The sequence below is a fragment of the Tachypleus tridentatus genome, chromosome 8, assembly GCF_004210375.1.
Source record: "Tachypleus tridentatus isolate NWPU-2018 chromosome 8, ASM421037v1, whole genome shotgun sequence".
Lineage (NCBI taxonomy): Eukaryota > Metazoa > Arthropoda > Merostomata > Xiphosura > Limulidae > Tachypleus > Tachypleus tridentatus.
In genome coordinates, this window is record NC_134832.1 from 9,904,494 (window position 1) to 9,920,319 (window position 15,826).

Here is a 15,826-nt window from a genome sequence, read left to right on the forward strand (position 1 = left end):
TTGGTGGAAACATTCACATCTGGACACAGTGAACTCCTGTTGCATTCAGAGGCAATTGGGGATATACCTATAGAGGTCACATCTCAGGCTACTTTGAATTTATCATGAGGAGTTATTCTTGAGAGAGATTTTAAGAACATCCCAGAGTCGGAGATTCTTGCTGGTTTCTTCACCCAAGGAGTTTCTGCAGTGGGCGTATCTCCACTTGGAAAGATGGAATTCTGGTGCATACCAGTGTTCTCATTTTGTCTTTTACCTCACCAAGTCTGCCTGCCACCATCAAGACAGGTTATCTTAATTGTAGAGTATGGCCATAAATTCCAAACCCCCTCCAATGTTTGCAATGTCAACGGTTTGGTCACTCAAAGACGTCGTGTTGTAGTTCCTTGACGTGTGCTCGTTGCAGTGGCAAGGACCATGATGCCTACGAGTGTGAAATAGACCCTCATTGCATCAATTGTAATGACTCTCACCCGTCCTACTTTTGTTCTTGCCCTGAATGGTTGGAATAAAATGCGGTGCAGCGTTAGAAAACAATTCATAACATCACCTATCCTGAGGCTTGAAAATTGATGTTCTACCACCTCCTCTCGGATGTATTCTGCTGCACATCGCTCCACAGCTATGTGGGAGTGCAGACAGATCTTTCTTTGCCTCCTAAAAATCGTTCTCTAAAGAAATGCAAAATCTTCTGACCTCCATGGTTAAAAAAGTTGAATCAACTTTCTCACCTTTATCTGTCCTTTATATACATTCCACCAAACCCCAAGATCCACATCTTTTGGTTCCAGGTATAGGCATTTCTTCCAATCCATCTTCCTCTCTCACCCCAAGATGCAAAACAATCATTCGTTTACATCCTCAGTCTCTGGAATCCCCTTCCAACAGCAAAGACCTGCCCAATCGACCCAGGGCAGGATTCATGTAGGTCGATAGACATCCCTTGAATAAGGAAACTAAGGAAAAAAGATGTGGTTGTAAACAGAAGGGTTTTCTTCCCAATTCCCTTGTACATAAATAAAAATGGTTTCCTTGATACAATGGAACTGTTGTGGTTTACACTCTAATCTGGATGACATCAAAACTCTGTTACTTTCTATGATCCTGTTTGTCTCTCATTACAGGAAACGTTTCTGAAACCTGCCGACACAGTCATCTTTCGGCGGTTTTCTCTATACAGAAATGATGGGCTGTGTGATGGACAAGTGGATGGAGGGGTGGTATTGTTTACTGATCAGCATGTGCCCATCCTCTTTGCCACTCGACGTACCCTTAGAGGCCGTAGCCATCCGTGTTTCCTGGAGCCATACCATCACTGTTTGTTCTCTCTTTCTGTCACCTGGAAAGACATATAATTAATCAGACCTTGATGCTCTCATTGAACAGTTGCTGTCTCCCTTTTTCATCCTGGGGTTTTTAATGGACATTATCCCTTGTGGGGAAGTGTTGATATTGAAAGGAGGGGTTGCTCTGTAGAGCATATGCTCTCTGATCACAACTTTTCTCTTTTCAATACTGGTTTTTGTATTTATTTCCTAGTCAGTCCTTCACTGCTATTCATCTCTCAATTTGCTCCCCTTCATTATTTTCCTATTTTTCGTGGAGGGTTGACAATAATCCACGAGGCAGTGATCATTTTCCTATAATTTTGAGAGAGACTGGCATTGGTTAATCCCACCCGATTCCCGTGCCCCGGTGCAAGGTGGATGAGGCAAATTGGCCCTTTTTCACTGCTCTCGCACAACTTGATTCTGCTATTGTGGCAGCAGTAACTGACTGTATTATACAAGCAGCTGCTCAGTGTATTTCTAAAACCTCAACATGTTTTTCACTATATCCTCATCCGGAAGGCTCAATAACAGGTATGGGATACTTTTTGTAGAAATCCCACACTCTTGAACCATATCGCTTTCCAGCAGGCCAATGCACTTGCTCGATGGGTAAGACGTCAAAGTCATGGATTAAGTTCACAAATGGCATATCTTCTACCATCAGTTCCAAAGTCATATGGGACAAGATTCAAAAGGTCAGTGGGCAATATCACTCTTGATCTTGCTCTGTGATGGCCAGGAAGTAACTGATATCCATAACATCACTGATTCTCTAGGTGAAAGCTTTTGCTGGGTATGTAGCATTTCTGCCTCTTCTTCCACCTTCTTGGCCATCAAGACTCAGGCAGAGCAATCACCACTTTCCTTTTGAGCTGATTGTCTTTTTGACTATAATCGTTCCTTTACACTGGTGGAACTCAAACTGGCCCTTCATTGATCTCACAATATGTCGGTTGGACCTGATGATATACACTATGAGATGCTGCACCATCTATCTTCTGCTTCTGTTGCTATCCTCTGGTTGTTTTTAATTGGATTTGGCTGGAGAATGTTTTTCCTGATGACTGATGCCAGGCTATTGTCCTGCCTTTCTCCAAGCATGGGAAGGATCCCAAGATTCCTTCAAACTACTGTCCAATTGCTTTGACAAGCTGTCTCTGTAAGACCTTAGAGAGGATGGTTAATGCTCGTCTTGTTTGGTTCATCAAATCAAACAACCTCCTCTTGTCCACCCAGTGTGGGTTCTGATGACAGCACTCTACCACGGGCTATCTAATTCAACTTGAAACGTCAATCAGAAAAGCCTTTATCAAACAACAACATCTTGTACGAATATTCTTTGACATTGAGAAGGCTTATAATACTACAATGAGGTATGGCATTTTGCGAGACCTCCATATATATGGGTTGCCCATTTTTATTAAACACTTTTTAATGGACAGGAGATTCCAAGTTCGTGTGGGTTCGACATTTTCCCGTTCTTTTCTATTGGAACTTGGAGTCCTTCAGGGTTGTGTTCTGAGTGTCACACTTTTCAGTATAAAGATTAATTCCATCACTTAACAACTCCCTCTCACTTTTGCAAACGGGTTATATGTCGACGACTTTCACATCTCATGAGGTATGTTGAGCAGCAGGTAGAGACTGCCCTCAATCGTTTACTGAAGTAGACCGCAGCAAATAGCTTTATCTTCTCTCTCTCTAGAACCATTTGTCTGCACTTTTGCTGTCAACGTGGTATTCACCCTGATCCTGAACCTCGTATCAGGGAAGTTGTGCTGCCTATGGGCTCTGAGACTAATTCCTGGGGGTTTATCTTTGACTGTAAGCTAACCTTTATACCATAGATCAAGCAGCTACGGGTCAAATGCACAAGAGCACTGAACATCCTCTTTGTCCTCTCTACCACCACTTAGGGAGCGGATCGACCCTATTCATCATCGAGGACTTTGGCTCTGCACTGGGGCTTTCTGCACTTTCCCAGTTTTGAGCTTATACATAGAGTCGCATGAACTTTCTATGCATCTCTGCCGTTTGCAACAGTCTTTACCATATGCTTTGAAACTTTGTTCCTCACCAAAGCATCCCACCTGGGGTTGTGTTTTTCTTCCTCGATGGGCCATGTTTTTTCAGATCAGACGACCTGCCATTGCTTCTTTTGCCATTGCCTTTGTATCCAGGTGCAGTTTGATGAATTGGGTCTGTTCTTGGATAACATTGCTGAATCCACTGGTCAGCCCGTCCCATCATGACATCTTACAGACCCCAATTGTGACCTATCTTTAAGTTATCTGAGAAAAGTAGTCACCTTTGATTGGAAATGCTGTCTGCTATTTTCTGAACATCTTTTTTAACCATCCTTCCATTCTTATTTATACAGATGGTTTGAAATTAGGTGACTGTGTGGGCTTTGCCATGGTTTGTTGATGTTCGGTGGTTGCACGCAGAATTTCCTCTACAGTTTCTGTGTTCACTGCTGAACTGTATGGCATTTCTCTTGCTCTAGATCACATAGAAGCTTAGGAGTATTCGAACTGCACAATTTATACTGACTCGCTTAGTTCTCTACTGGCCTTGGTATCGCTTCACGTTGGTTCACACCCTGTTTTCACTGATATTCAAAACCAACTGGCCCATTTCTTTTTAACATTTACTTCTATCCATTTTTTTTTTATAGCAGGAGACATTGGTATTTGCGGGAACGATATCGCCGACCCTGTTGCTAAGTCTATTTGCTCTGGCACTATCACCGCTGTTCCTCTCCCATACATGGACTATGGTTCTGTATTCAAGGCTCGGCTCTGTGCCAGCTGGTAGTCGACTTGGAGTGAGCAATGTGAAACAAAGCTTTTCGAAATAAAAAATGTTGGACTTTGGCCGTCTTGTTACAGTTAGGATCAAAAAGAGGAAGTTGTTCTAAGTAGACTAAGCATTGGTCACATTTTTTTAACTCATTTTCTGTTATCTGGAACCGATGCACCAGTGTGTAGTTTGTGCAACACTCAGATCACATTAAGCCACAATTTACTTTTTTGTCATCGTTATGATTCACAATGACAGCACCATTTTAAGCATGTTTTTTTCCCAAGTTTTGTCCATAACATTAGACAGTGTTATTGGTGATGGTGACACTGTTTTTTGTTTTTTAAAGGCCATTAATCTTTTTAATGCTATTTAAGTTTTTTAATCTATACTTTACACTTTTTAATGTGGCTCCCTTTTAATAATCATAGTTCATCTAGTTCAATTTGAAATTGGAAAGTGATTGTAACATTAAGTAACTCGAAATCAGGACTGGAAAGGCCTACTTTAGGTGACGGATGGTGGTTTTTGTACTTAACCTGTTAGTCTTCCTGGCGAGTTATGATTATTACAGTCATGCTACAGAAAGTCATTTACAACTTGAATGACTGTAGTTTTTCTCTTGATGTTGTAGAGTAGATGTAAACATTGGTTTTATGCTATTTATTTGTTTTTTTAACTTTTTTGTGTTTTACCTTAATTTCCTTTTATGAATTTTACCGAATTTACTTTTACCTTTTTACTGGGCATTTGTGCCATAAAACACTAAATCAACCAACCAACCAACCTTTTATTTGTGTGTGAGAATCGTAACGACCATAAAAGGGGGGGGGGAAGAAGAAAAAAGATAACATAATGCCTGTTGTTTACAATTATAGCAATGTACTGAATTCAGTGATAAGGGACTTCTTATATTAAGTATTTTAATTATTTATCAACAGTTTTATTTTCCATAAAATCTACTTTTTGAAGTTATAAGTAAAAAAAATAAATTGACAGAGTTGCTGTTCTACTTGGTATTTATCACGAAATGCTGAGATGTCAACCATTACGATTTGAGTGTAATCATTACGATTTTGGTGTATACGTTACGACTTGTTGCAACTCCCAAATTGTTATATATTATATAGGCCTACACAATAAAGTGATAAATTGTTCTCCCAGGGCGTGAAAGGAGTCAAAAGAATATTTCCAGAGAGATAGAAATAAATTTTGATAATAAATAAAAGATATAGTTGAAATGGCTACTTGTGATAATCATGTTTGTGCTTGAAATAATAAAAAATATTTGTATCTCCGACGTCTACAAATAGTTTGAGTGTGGTTCTTTTCCAATCTGGATACGAGGGGGAATCCGTAGTTACGCCATCAGTGCTTGTCAGCCAATCAGGTCTCACGTCAGTGGGTATTTCTCGTATTCTAAGCAGCATAGAAACACCAATGCGATCATTCACAAGATGGAAAAAAAGAGGCCTCGTTCACCAGATTGTCTTGTTTCTGGCAAATTTAAAAGGACTAAAACTGTGAATCAAAAGTTTAGGAAAGAGTATAGTGCAAATTATTCAGTCATTGCAACAAAAGTCAGTGACAGTGATGCGTTTTGTGGAGTTTGTCACATCCATTTTTGTGTGTCGCATGGTGGGATAAATGATTGTTCCAGACATTCACAATCGGCATCTCACCAACAAAAGGCTGAGGTGATGACAAAAACGATGCAGATAACGACATTTATGAGTAAGAATTCAGAATATGAAAAAAAATTCAAAAGAATTTTTTTAATTTATTTATTAAATACACAAAACACAGTCATAAATGAGCAATCCATAGCAGTAATAAATAATAATAGTTATAATAATAATATAATAATAAACAGCTTAGAGACATTGGTCAGGCCTAGTTGCTGCAAATCATATAGTGCTCTGTCTACAATCGTTATGCTCAGTCATTTGAAATAGTTGGCATCTTTGGAAATGCAGTGTATGTAATTATATGTAATTGCTGATTTTTAGGCCTGCATATTTATCTCCTTAAACTTGTACCTGTTAAAAAGTATGTTTAGTAATTTAGTGACAATTAATATCTTTCTTTGTACTTAGAATCTGTACACTTAAATATGGTAATTAGTTATTCAGTAAAGAATACTCAGTAAAGTTATGAATTTATATTTAACAATCTTTAGTTGAGATTTTAGCTACTGAAAATTACTCTTGTACAGTCTAGTTGAGGTTTATAATACTTTCTGAAAGCTGCATACCTACTAAGAATTGTTCTTTTTAATCTCGCACATTAACAATTACTCTAGCACTATGTGTGAAACCACATAACTATGATACAAAGTAGTTTTGTTAAGGTAATAAATTGACAGGTCAAGTTTACTTTTAGTATCATAACCTTTTAGTTACTATAAGACCTTAAATTTACAATTTTTTAAAATGATATTTCAGATATTTTTTTTTCAGTTTTTACTTTGATGGAACTCTCTTTATTGATTTTATTAGAAAATGTTTTTCAACTCTGGTTTAGAGTTGCATGCATGATATGTTTTATTATCCCAGTAAAATTTGTTTAATTCTGTATTTTAGTTATATATTTAGTAAAACCTATGTGCATGTCAATTTATTAAAAATGAGTGGTTTATATGTGACTTTCTGTAATTGTATGTTTCAAAAATATTTCTCTGACAACAGGTTGAGTATTCTCAGAGTATGATCCGAATTATTGGGCTCTCTGCTACATTGCCCAACTATCTGGATGTGGCTAAATTTCTCTGTGTTACACCACATACTGGTTTGTTTTTCTTTGATGGAAGGTTTCGACCTGTACCTCTTGCCCTAACTTTTATTGGTGTTAAATCCCAGAACCCACTGCAGCAGCTACAAGAAATGGATGAGGTTTGTTATCAAAAAGTATCCAGTACAGTGGAGAATGGTCATCAGGTAGAGTTTGATAAATTAAATTGGTCAAAACCAATGATTACTTTTGAGCAACTGTAAAGATGTTTAAATGAAATTGGTGTCATTATCTTTCAGTGTAATAATTTTAAATTATTTTTTTTTTACAAAGTTTTGTACCTTGTAGTATAAAACTTGAAATATTGAAACATTTAACAAAAATATTTTTATGAGTTTACTACATTTCTTTCATGAAGTATTAATTGTAGTTTTACAGGTTTTTATGGTTTTACATTTGCTGCAATCATTTGAAATCTTACTTAATTTGAATAGAAAGACTCATTCCCTTACATCTGTGAGAAGTGTTCATCTGTGTATTAATGTGTTACTTGTTTTATGCCTGTTGTATAGGTTGCTTATTTATTATTTACTAAACAATATCAAGATACATGTTCAACGATATCACTAAATCAACTTGAAAAGTACTTTTCAAAGAGAAAATAATAATCCCAAAGCATCCATATCTCCCACCATTCATCTTCAAGAAAGATGTTTATTTCATTGATTTTCGAGATTGTTGGATAATTTGAAGTTCAAGCATATTTATGGTTTTTTGAAAAAAATTACACTGTTTTAATGGTCAAAAGTTGTTTTTTTAAGGTGATGGTATTCGTTCATGCTCGAAATGCTACTGTCAGAACTGCCATAATACTGAAAGAAATGGCACAGAATAAAGGACAGTTATACTTATTCTGTGCTGATCAGAACCCTCAGTTTGGTGCAGTGGAAAAGCAGGTTAGAACTAGATATTTATTTCACATTACTGTAATATTTTAATTGAAAAGAACTACAGTTTATTATCTTTTTTATCAAACATTTTATTTGTAATACAAATTCATTATAGAACCACGTGTAACAAGTGTGGTATATTTTTGTTGCAATATTAGAAACAACTGGAAATGTTTAAGTTGCATAAAAAGTATACCTACATCTTTTTACAGTATTACCTGGGTTTTCAGATTTCAAATAAAATCTAACTTTATAATTATTGCTGCAGGTTTTAGGTTTATTATAGTGTCTGAAGTTTTCTTATGTGTTTTTAAAGATGTGTTACATATATGTAGAATTATAAACATATGATTTTTTATATTTTTACCTGTTTTTGAGACTTTAATTTCTAAATTTAATTTTTCTGGAATTTTTTTATTGTCCTTAATAATACATTTATAAAAATTATTTTCCATCACAATATCTTACCTCCTCTCACAAAAAGCTTTCTTGACATGTACTGCTCTCTATCAACACAAATGTTTTCTTTGCCTCTAGTATTGATACTTTCACTTATTTGTGCATCTTCACATACAAATGATTATGCAGCAAATCTCCATCAACACGAGTGTGACACTATCCCTATTGTAACTAGCACTCTCTCTAATCTTGCAGCTGTTAACCACTTTTCAGTTGGAATCTTATTAAATAGAAATGTTTTTACCACCAGCTTGATTCACTTATCCACTAGGTTTTGCTTTTTCCATATTTCTGCATTAAATACATTGTTCTTTTCCATGTTGGTTCTTTTTTGAGAGTTACAAATTATTTTATCTTCTCTTCTTTTTCATTTCTGTGATTTATGCATTTGCAGTTCTAAGTGGTCATGACTATATTAGTAGCTACAGCAGAAATACTACCCTTGCCTAGCTGATCAGAACCATGATTCTTGGCTCATGAAATGATGGATCTGGTCCTTTGGGTGATGACAAATTTCATGCAACAAACAAAATAAACCAACAATTGTCATATCATGGTTTTCAGTAATTGGGAAGTTTTGGGTTCAGGTAGTTTTTTAACCCTTCCTGAATATGCCTGTTAATCACATATCATTTTGATGGACTTACCCAGACATTATCTCTTTGCTGGTTTTGATTATTCAGGTATATTATGTTCTGTTTTCATCTCCTGTTTCTGTGTTCCATCCTTGCTCTTCTTGGGCTCTAGACTTTGGGTCAGTTATTTTAGTTTTTCCTCCTTTCTTAGATATTGGTGCTCATGCAAGTAATTTTTGGGAGCACTTGCAATTTTGAGTGGGTATGTATGCTTCAATCTCCATGTACTGTGGATGATCATACTTTTGATATCAATATCATCATTTCAATTTGGATTCAAAGCATTTGTGTCTCTTCTAAGTTCTCACCTCATGATTTAGTGCTTTATTTGAGAAGAAAAACTTTTTAAGAGATTGTTTACCATAACATGCTCTGGGGTTTCACCTCGTGATTTACTGCTTTATTTTAGTAGAAACTCTTTTGATATTTATTTAAAGGATTCTGGAGGTTATTGTAATAAAATATGAAAACTGTGGGGAATTAAAATAAGTATGTTTTATTCTCAACATTTCATTCATATTTCATTCAGATGACTTGTAATTTGCCTAGGAATCTAGTAAAGTTATTCTTTAAAATGCTTTTTGTTGTGTACAACACACTTGTGGTGTTTACAAATACTCAAATTTCTTTAAGATAACTTAAGTAATATCAGATTTATAGTATGTATAATTTCATAATTGCATATTAGTTACTAAATGACCTGTATACCAAGAGAGAGGGTTAAAAAACCCAACAAAAACAGATTAATTGAACTTTTGCAGGAATAAAACTATATTTGCATAAAACTGTAGTAAATATACTTTATTAAAACATTTTTCGTGTACAACAGATTTGTAATTTACTGAAAGCTCGCCATATTTTTAAGATAAAATTGGTATATTCAAAGTTATAGTATGTGTAGATTCATAATGACGTTATCACAAAATGACCTATATACCGAGAAAAAGCTAGAAAACAAACCAGCAACTGAACAACTGTGTACAGGAATAAGATTGTCCAGAACTTGCAATTTATATGCATTAGAGCATAAAATGAGTAAATATTTTTATTATAAACAAAATAAGAGTTCAGTGAATTGAGTTAAAACATCCATTTTTAACAAATCAGTTGGGAATCCCGTAATGATTACTGGAGATGTTGCTAAATATTTTCCATACTTTCATCTTTGTATATCTGTTGGTGTGGATTCATGTATGTGGTGAGAGGACCTCTCAGGGAAGGTTCTGTTTTTTCAGTTTATCTCCTCTGGGATCTAAACATCCACCCACGTGTTTCCCATGTGTAGCAACCTGTGAAGGGGAGGAGAGGATCCTGGTGGTTGACGGGTCCAATCCTAACAATCCTTTTGCCTTGAATTCCTGTAGACGGGCAGTCTTGGGCCAGTCAGCTGGTCCACTTGGGCAAGGGTCAACCAAGTACCAGTGTTGGATGTTCTGAACGGGTGCTGTGGACATTGTATCTGATGCTGGTGTTTGGGTATGGTGCTCACGAAACCCTGGTGTTGCTGCAGTGTCCTTGTTTCTCATTGTAGTGCATCCCCTCGTAGGGCTCCATGGTGGGTGGGGTCAGTTGGCACTGAAATTTCCCTTTCTTTATTATAGATACTCCAATTAAAAACCTTAATAAAATAGTGAGAAAACAGTCTATAGGTAAATGACCATGTCTTGAAGATTATGAGCAGCAATCCTCACCATGTGTACCAGCTGTTATACCTCATTTTCTTATATTGCATTCATTTTCAGACAAACTTTTAGGGCAAATATCTCCCTTCTTCATTCAGAATGGACTAGAGGAACTTGCTGGCTCTCCAAAGTCAGTAAAGAAGCTTCGATCTGGTGACTTATTGGTGGAAACATCTGCATCTCAACAGAGTGAACTCTTCTTGCATTCAAAGGCAATTGGGGATATACCAATTGAGGTTACACCTCATGCTACTTTGAATTCATCATGAGGATTTATTGTTGACAGGGATTTGAAGAACATCCCAAAGTCAGAGATTCTTGCTGGTTTCACCACCCAAGGAGTTTTTGCAATGAGGCATATCTCCACTTGGAAAGATAGAATCATGGTGCCGACCAATGTTCTCATTCTGACATTTACGTCACCACATCTGCCTGCCACCATCAAGGCAGGTTATCTTAATTGCAAAGTACGTCCATACATTCCAATCCCTCTCCAATATTTCCAGTGTCAACAGTTTGGTCACTCAAAGACGTCATGTTGTGGTTCCTTGACATGTGCTCTTGTCAATGTCAAGGACCATGATGCCTACGAGTGTGAAATAGACCCTCATTGCATCAATTGCAATGGCTCTCACCCATCCTACTTTCGTTCTTGCCCTAAATGGGGTGAAGAAATAGAGGTGCATTGTTTGAAAATAATTCGTAATATTACTTATTTTGAGGCTCAAAAAGTGCTATCCACCACCTCATCTCGGACGTATGCTGCTGCACTTCGTTTCACAACTACAGTGGGAGTGCAGACAGATCTCTCTGTGCCTCCAAAAGCATCATTCTCAAAACAAATGAAAAGTCTTTGGACCTCCATGGTTAAAAAAGTTGACAAATCAATGTTGACACCTATCTCTGTCCCTTGCATACATTCCACCAAACCCCAAGATACACATCCTTTGGCTCTAAGTACAGGCATTTCCTTGACTACATCTTCTCCCACCCCAAGATGCAAAACAATCATTTGTTCACGTCCTCAGTCACTGGAATCCCCCTCCAACAGCAAAGACCTGCCCAATTTACTCAGGGCAGGATCCATGGAGGTCGACAGGCCTCCCTTGAATAAGGACAGTAAGGAAAAAAGACGTGGTCAGAAACAGAATTTGCCTACATGTAAATAAAAATGGCCACTCTGTTACAATGGAACTGTCAAGGGTTTTTGTTCTCATCTGGATGACATCAAAACACTGATTGCTTCCTACCACGGAAATATTTGTCTCTCCTTATAGGAAACATTTCTGAAACCTACCGATACAGTCACCTTTTGGCAGTTTTCTTTATACAAAAATGACAGGCTGTTTGATGGAGGAGTGGTACTGTTGTTTGATCAACATGTACCCACCCTGTCTTTGCTACTTGACACACCCTTGGAGCCCATAGCCATCCGTGTTTCCTTGGGTCATACCATCTCTGTTTGTTCTCTCTATCTGTCCCGGAGAGACATACAATCAATCAGACCTTGATGCTCTCATTGAACATTTGTCGTCTCTTTCTTTCATCCTGGGGGACTATGATGGATATCATCTCCTGTGGGGAAGTACTGATATTGAAAGGAGGGGTTGCTCTGTAGAGCATATGCTTTCTGATCACAACCTTTCTCTTTTCAATACTGGTTCTTCTACTTATTTCCATGTGCCTAGTCAGTTTTTTACTGCCATTGATCTATCAGTTTGTTCCCCTTCATTATTCTCCCATTTTTCAGTGATCATTTCCCTGTAACCTTGAGAGAGACTGGCCGTGGTCAATGCCACCCAACCTGCATGCCCCAGTGGAAGCTGGATCAAGCAAACTGGCCCTCTTTCACTGTTGTCACAGAACTTGATTCTGCCATTGTCTGTAAGCCATCAATAGATGTCTCTGTGGTAGCAGTAACTGACTGTATTATACAAACAGCTGTTCAATGTATTCCTAAAACCTCGACGTGTTTTCCACTATATAGTGATCCATGGTGGAATCCTGCCTGGCTCATGGCACGGAAGGCTCAATAACAGGTATGGGATACTTTCCGTAGATATCCCACACTCTTGAACCATATCGCTTTCCAGCAGGCCAATGCACTTGCTCGATGGGTAAGACATCAAAGCCAGAAGGAATCTTGGGTTAAGTTCACAACCAATATATCCTCTTCCACCAGTTCAAAAGTCATATGGGACAACATTCGAAAGGTCAGTGGGCAATATCACTCTGTACCCCTCTCGATCTTGCTCTCTGATGGCCAGGAAGTAACTGATACCCATAGCCTAGCTGATACTCTAGGTGAAAGATTTTGCCAGATATCCAGCACTTTTCCCTCTACTTCCACCTTGTTAGCCATCGAGACTTGGGCAGAGCAATCATCTCTTTCCTTTCGAGCTGATTGTCTCTATGACTATAATCATCCCTTTAAACTGGTGAAACTTAAACTGGCCCTTCATCAGTCTGGTGGTACGTCTGTTGACCTAATGATATACACTAGGAGATGCTTCGCCATCTATCTCCTGCTTCTCTTACTATCCTTTTGGTTGTTTTTAATTTGATCTGCCCGGAGAATGTTTTTCCTGTTGCCTGATGCCAGGCTATTGTCCTGCCTTTCTTCAAGCCTGGGAAGGATCCCAAGATTCCTTCAAACTGGTGTTTTGGTGGTTGTGTGGAGAATATCCTCTACAGCTTCTGTGTTCACTGCTGAACTGTATGCCATTTCTCTTGCCCTAGATCACATAGAGGCTAAGCAGTATTCAAACTGCACTATTTATACTGACTCACTTAGTTCTCTACTGGCCCTGGAATTGTTTCATGTTGATTCACACCCTGTTGTCGCTGGTATTCAAAACTGATTGGTCCATTTCACTTTAACATCTACTTTTATCCAGTTTTTATGGATACCGGGCCACGTTGGTATTTGCGAGAATGATCTCGCCGACACAAACTCTATCTGCTGTGGCACTATGACTGTTGTGCCTGTCCAATACGTGGTCCTGTATTCAAGGCTTGGCTCTGTGCCAGCTGGCAGTCGACTTAGAGTGAGCAACGCGAAAAAAAGCTTTTCCAAATAAAACCCTATATTGGACATGACCATCTTGCTTCTGTAAGGATTGGAAGGAGGAAGTTGTCTTCACTAGACTACGCATTGGTCACAATTTTTTAACTCATCGTTTTCTTTTATCTGGAACTGATGCACCAATATGTAGTCTGTGTAACACTCAGGTCACCATAAGCCACATATTACTTTCTTGCTGTTGTTATGACTCTGAACGATGGCATCATTTTAATCATGTTCTGTCCCAAGGTTTGTGTTAACGTTAGACAGTGTTATTGGTGATGGTGACACTGTCCACCTTGGTAATGTTGTTAGTTTTTTAAAGACCATTTATCTTTTTAATGCCATTTACGTTATTTAATTTATATATTACATCCTTTTAGTGTGGCTTTCTTTTAAACATCACAGTTCATCAAGTTTGATTTGAAATTTGTAACTGACCGTAACATTAAATAACTTGAAAGCAGGACAGGAAAGGCCATCTTCAGGTGACTAATGCTGCTGTTTGAACTACCCGTTAGTCATCCTGGCAAGTTATTATTATAATTTTCTACGCGGCTTTTAAAACCTCTTTATTACTTTCCTTTTTGAAAATGGCCATGATGTCAAATAACTCAGAACCAGGAGTGGATAGGCCAACTTCAGGTGACTGATGGTGGTTTTTGTATTTACCTGTTAGTCTTCCTGGTGATTTATGACAGTTACAGTTATGGTACAGAAGGCTCTTGACAACTTGAATTACTGTAGTTTATCTCTTAACGTTGTAGACTAGATGTAAACATTGGTTTTAGGCTATTTGTGTTTTTTTTAACTTTGTTTTGTTTTTACCTAAATATCCTTTTACGAATTTTATTAAATTTACTTCTTAACTTTTTACCAAATGTTTGGTGCAGATAGCCTACCTGCTTTGTGCCGTGAAACACTAGATCCACCAACCAACTATCCAACCAATCTTTGTATACATTATAAAAAGTTTCTTTTTCCAGTGACTAGAACTGGGGGGTCGTGGGGTCGCATCCCTGTCGTGCCAGACATGTTCGCCCTTTCAGCCATGGGGGCTTTATAATGTGATGGTCATTCCCACTATTCGTTGGTAAAAGAGTAGCCCAAGAGTTGGCGGTGGGTGGTGATGACTAGCTGTCTTCCATCTAGTGTTACACTGCTAAATTAGGGACGGCTAGCACAGATAGCCCTCAAGTAGCTCTGTGCGAAATTCAAAAACAAACAAACAAAACAGAACTGGGGGACCAAGAAATGTATGTGTATATCATTGTAAAAAAACAACTGATTAACTGAACTTAAATAAAGGAAGTTAAATCTACACCATAATTTTCTAAATGTATAGAACAATGTAAGTAATACATATATGTTATGATAGCTGAGAAATATTTTAGGTTTATCTATTTCTAGTTTTGAACTACTATACAAAAAGATAGTAGCTAGCATACAACACCCTCTGCTACAAGGTCTTTCTCAACTCTTCAGAAAGAAAAAGCTTGTAATAATATCCAATTTAAATAATGTTATGTTAAATTCCCAATAATCTGAACCTAATTTTAGCCTTAATTAGGTTTAATGATAGTGGAATACTATATCAGTATTAATGATGTTAACCCTTCTATTTTGGGCTCGGTGGAACCTACTCATCTTATGACCATGAATGTATCTATGAGAGTAATTGAACTGTAATTTTTGATAATTTTTAGTATCTTCATAAATTTCTGCAGGTTATTGGTAAACATCATAAGGCTTTCATACACGTATCATGTTTTGAAATTAATTGTTTTTAATTGAAGACTTTCTCATAAAATTGCTTCTTAACTATTCAACATGTAATTTTGATTATAAGATTAGACATACATTTCATTGTCTAAGAGTTGTCAAGTTTTGTTTGCGTAATTCCTATATTCTGGTAAATAATTATCAAACTTTTTTTTCAATAAAGCTTTATATTTGTCAATTTGAATGACCTTGTAACCATCATAAAAATTAGGAAATCTAAATTACCCTTTCTTTTATACTAGAAGGATTGCAGATTGTGACAGGAAACCACAAATATTAATTGTAAATAGCTTAATTATCATATCGGTATATATATCTAATTATATTCTTTAATTGTTTTATTGACCTTTGAAATACCCTGTAACAAGTTGAAAATCATGCTTTACACAGG

General features: G+C 37.2%; 1 protein-coding gene across 7 annotated transcripts in view; it reads left to right on the forward strand.

Annotated features, from left to right (window-relative positions):
- Positions 1-15,826, forward strand: part of obe (activating signal cointegrator 1 complex subunit obelus) — a 241,105-nt gene that overhangs the window by 91,537 nt on the left and 133,742 nt on the right. For 6 of the 7 annotated variants that reach the window (XR_013032327.1, XR_013032326.1, XM_076517566.1 and 3 more), the window contains exons 12-13: positions 6,821-7,069; positions 7,685-7,819. Coding sequence is in view for 5 of the 7 variants with exons in the window: in XM_076517566.1 (XP_076373681.1) it covers positions 6,821-7,069; positions 7,685-7,819 (384 nt within the window). In the remaining 2 variants the exon portion in view is untranslated. The remainder of the gene's footprint in view (positions 1-6,820; positions 7,070-7,684; positions 7,820-15,826) is intronic. The other variant, XM_076517564.1, reaches the window with a different exon arrangement.